The sequence below is a fragment of the Oncorhynchus mykiss genome, chromosome 3, assembly GCF_013265735.2.
Source record: "Oncorhynchus mykiss isolate Arlee chromosome 3, USDA_OmykA_1.1, whole genome shotgun sequence".
Lineage (NCBI taxonomy): Eukaryota > Metazoa > Chordata > Actinopteri > Salmoniformes > Salmonidae > Oncorhynchus > Oncorhynchus mykiss.
The window spans coordinates 51,227,634-51,231,323 of NC_048567.1; the positions used below are offsets into that span (position 1 = coordinate 51,227,634).

Below are 3,690 nucleotides of genomic sequence, written 5' to 3' on the forward strand. Positions count from 1 at the left end.
GCACAATATCAGAAAATTAAAGAAGACATTCTTTACCACGTTATCTTGCGTCTAGACGTATAAACATTTCTGTAATGTTTGTGCCACTCCTGGAGCATGGGACAGGCAGTAGCCCACCATTCAGGAAGAGATTAAATGACAATATAGGCTACTGTAGTTGTAAGAGCCATTGCATCGTAGACTGTAACAGTAGGCATATTTAGATCAAATAACAAGTAAAGACACAAGTTATTTAGAAATAAAATAGTGTGCAGTCGGGGAAGAGGGAGAGTGAGAGAATTAAGAGAGTAGAGCCTATTCACGTTTCCTTCACCACCGCTCTTTCCCCTGTCAATGAGCGTCTTATTCAATCAATTGTTTTAAAACAAACCTTTTATTTAATTTATGGAAACCTCATGCTCCTAGTCAACTGAAATGTACTGTATATCTTGGAATAAGTTTTCAACGTGCTTGGTGAATTACTAAAGATAGGCCAAGACAACACTTCTCAGGAACCGTTCACTTTTGGTTGCAAGTCATGTATATGTACCTGAATATGTCTAACTATACTAAAATGAATACTTACAATAACAAAAAAGTTTGCATTAGTAATAATAATTACACATTTATTATAATGTAATAATATATCGTGATAAATTATCCTTATGATAATATGCTTTAAAGACCTGTACGATTAACTTAACTATAAAGGGCATATAGGATATCCTACAGCCAAATATATGGTGATGCATTTTCCTCCGAGTCCCTGGTCCTCCTCGCGCTCAGGGTGGGATTAAAAGAGCGCTGTGTGTGTTTACACGTACTGCGCATGCTCCTGTGGCACTTTCACTACCTGCCTCTGAAAACCTTATTTCACATGGAGCAGCCCGGAGTTATCAACCATTTGCGTAAACGCTGGATTCAAGTGCTGAGTGGCGGTTAACAGTCTCTGGCGATAGCAGCAAAACAAGATAAGAACTGCAGCTCTAGATATATTGCCTTCTGTCTTCGATGCTATTTTGTCCTCGTCGGATATCAACATGCATCAGAAAACCTAACTTTTATAGAGTTTCTCATCAGAACGCTGCGCATTGCTCTTTTCAAAACGGATATCTTACTACGGTGTGATGAAGCACTGATATTTTACGTAAGTAATGGAAATATACTTTTTGAAACATTTTATCTCACTCTAATGTATTTCTGCGAAATATATTTAATTGGATTTCTTAGTTTTATTATATATGTAGGTCTATGTAACTTTTTACAGTGTGTTAGTTAGGCAAACTGAGACTATACTGTCACTAAATATTAGAAAGAGGCTTGACATATTGTCTGTGATATTTACCTTTTCAGACCAAAAGTATTTTGTACCAACATGTCTAAACCAATGGATCACGTAAAACGCCCGATGAATGCCTTCATGGTTTGGTCCAGAGCGCAGAGAAGAAAAATGGCTCAGGAGAACCCAAAAATGCACAACTCCGAGATCAGCAAAAGATTGGGAGCGGAGTGGAAACTTCTCACCGAGTCAGAGAAAAGGCCATTCATTGACGAAGCTAAACGACTGAGAGCCATGCACATGAAGGAACACCCTGACTATAAATACAGACCTAGGCGGAAGCCAAAGACTCTGATGAAAAAAGACAAGTTTGCCTTCCCAGTGCCCTACAATCTTGGAGAGCACGACGCGCTTAAAGTTAGCGGTCTATCTCATGGAGCACTTCACGAGTCCCTATTAGGGAACCCAGACAAGGCAGCAGCGGCAGCGGCGGCCGCAGCAGCGAGAGTCTTCTTCAACCCGTCCATGACCACGAACCCCTATTCATTTTTTGACCTCGGGTCGAAGATGTCAGAGCTTTCCTCTCCATCGTTTCCTTACCCATCTCTGGGGTACCCTGGTGGCACGGCTTTCTCTGGAACTGGTAGTGTTGGTGGAACACACACTCACACTCACTCTCATCCAGCCCCGGGCAACCCAGGCTACATGATCCCCTGTAACTGTACGGGCTGGCCCTCTGCGGGTCTTCAGCCACCGCTAGCCTACATCCTGCTGCCTGGCATGGGCAAACCTCAACTTGACTACCCTGCATATGCAGCGGCATTATGATAGCCTATATTGGATTTAGGAGACGTTTAAATGTGAAGAAAAAAATATTCATGCAAGAGTTTATTATGCATGCACAAACTTGTACATGTGATGAAGTGCTCGTTGTCTCAGATATCACATGTGTATGTATATTGATTAATGCCTTTATCGAAGGTAATTCTTATATAGCGAACTCTCTAAACTAATATTCATACATCTCCGGGCAAATCCCAGAGGGACAGAACAAAAGGATGGCAGAAATACTGAACTGGGGAGGAAAGGGTAGGAGATCTATTTGCCCGTGTCAATGTGAATACTCATTTGAAAGGTACCATATTTGATTTATATCTGTTGCAAATGCACCTGCTTGACTTGTTGTTATCAAGTAGGCCTAGTTTACTGCATCCCACAACAAATCAGATATAGGTAAACATGAACTGGCCATAACTTTCTTCATATATTGTACCTGATAATTCAATATTGTTTAAAGAGTCTAATCACTGGCTATTATGATTTATATTGTTGGTCAAGAAGGAATGATAATTGTTTGTCCGTCTGGCTTTCTTGTTTCAATCAGAATGACATAAGCCTGTAAATGTGTACAGATAAATGATGCTAATAGTTAATTTGCCATTAGGCTAGTGCTTGAGATAGGGCCTGGAACTGACTGGGTTGTTTGATTAGAAATCCAGTGTATATTTTGAGTTTTTAAACACTGTTTTATAGATGTCTGTACTATTTATTGTTTAGTGGAATGATTATGGTGACCCTGTCGATTGAACAGAGGACATACCCTGTCCTGTAACATTTGCACAGTAAATAGGAAGTGCTTATATAATGTAATTTATTTTAAAGAATGACGAGCCCAAAAGTTTTTTAATTCGACTACAATCGTTCGCCTTTCTGTCAACATTGGCAAGACACAAAATTATCACTGATCATTTTTGATTCTTGAGACTTGTGCATTTACGTGCATAAGGAGCATCATTCGTTTTTACTAACTCTTAATGAAGTTGTCTGTTTTGTGTTTTATTTAACACCACTTACATGTACTTTAAACTCTTAAATGCTATTCTTTTCATTTGTTGAACAAAGGATTATAATAAAGCGTATGCGGACAAACAGAAAGAATCGCTGTAGTTCTTGTTGAATTGCTAACAAGATTTTTATCTGAATTGCCCTGATGTGGTCAGTCCAGGTGAAGTGTAAGGTATCCTCCAAAGGCCGCTTTTGTTCGTGTTTTGAATAGCATTACTCGGAAATCTAAATCAACCCATTGTAATCAAGAGCCAAAACCTGATTTATCACAATTTTAATCGTGAATAGGAAGGAAGATACAACTGAGTGGGTTTCTTTTAAGCCCTCTATTCCCAGTAAAAAAAGTGAGCTCTTCGGGCCTGTAGAACAGGCATCTCTTTGAGGTATAAAACAGGGCCTGAATTAGATCTAAGTGCCAGCGTCCAATTACAAAACACAACTAATAGCATTGTATTTTTCTTATTCAATGAAAATACTTCAATATGCTTAGCTATGGCACAGTTTATCACATCTGCTGTGTGTGTGCGTGTGTCGGGAATATTTGAATTTATGCTCATTATGACATGTAATACATTGGGCATGTTATT

General features: G+C 39.2%; 1 protein-coding gene across 1 annotated transcript; it reads left to right on the top strand.

Moving 5' to 3' along the window:
- Positions 1-851: 851 nt before the first annotated feature.
- On the top strand, positions 852-3,198 carry LOC110520163 (transcription factor Sox-21-B). Its single transcript, XM_021597289.2, has 2 exons — positions 852-1,126; positions 1,333-3,198. The coding sequence occupies exon 2, from the start codon at positions 1,355-1,357 to the stop codon at positions 2,084-2,086; it is 732 nt and encodes a 243-aa protein (XP_021452964.1). The 5' UTR covers positions 852-1,126; positions 1,333-1,354; the 3' UTR covers positions 2,087-3,198.
- Positions 3,199-3,690: the final 492 nt, after the last annotated feature.

Coding starts and splice junctions, on each gene's coding strand:
- LOC110520163 (XM_021597289.2), top strand. CDS start 1,355: ATGTCTAAACCAATGGATCACGTAAAACGCCCGATGAATGCCTTCATG.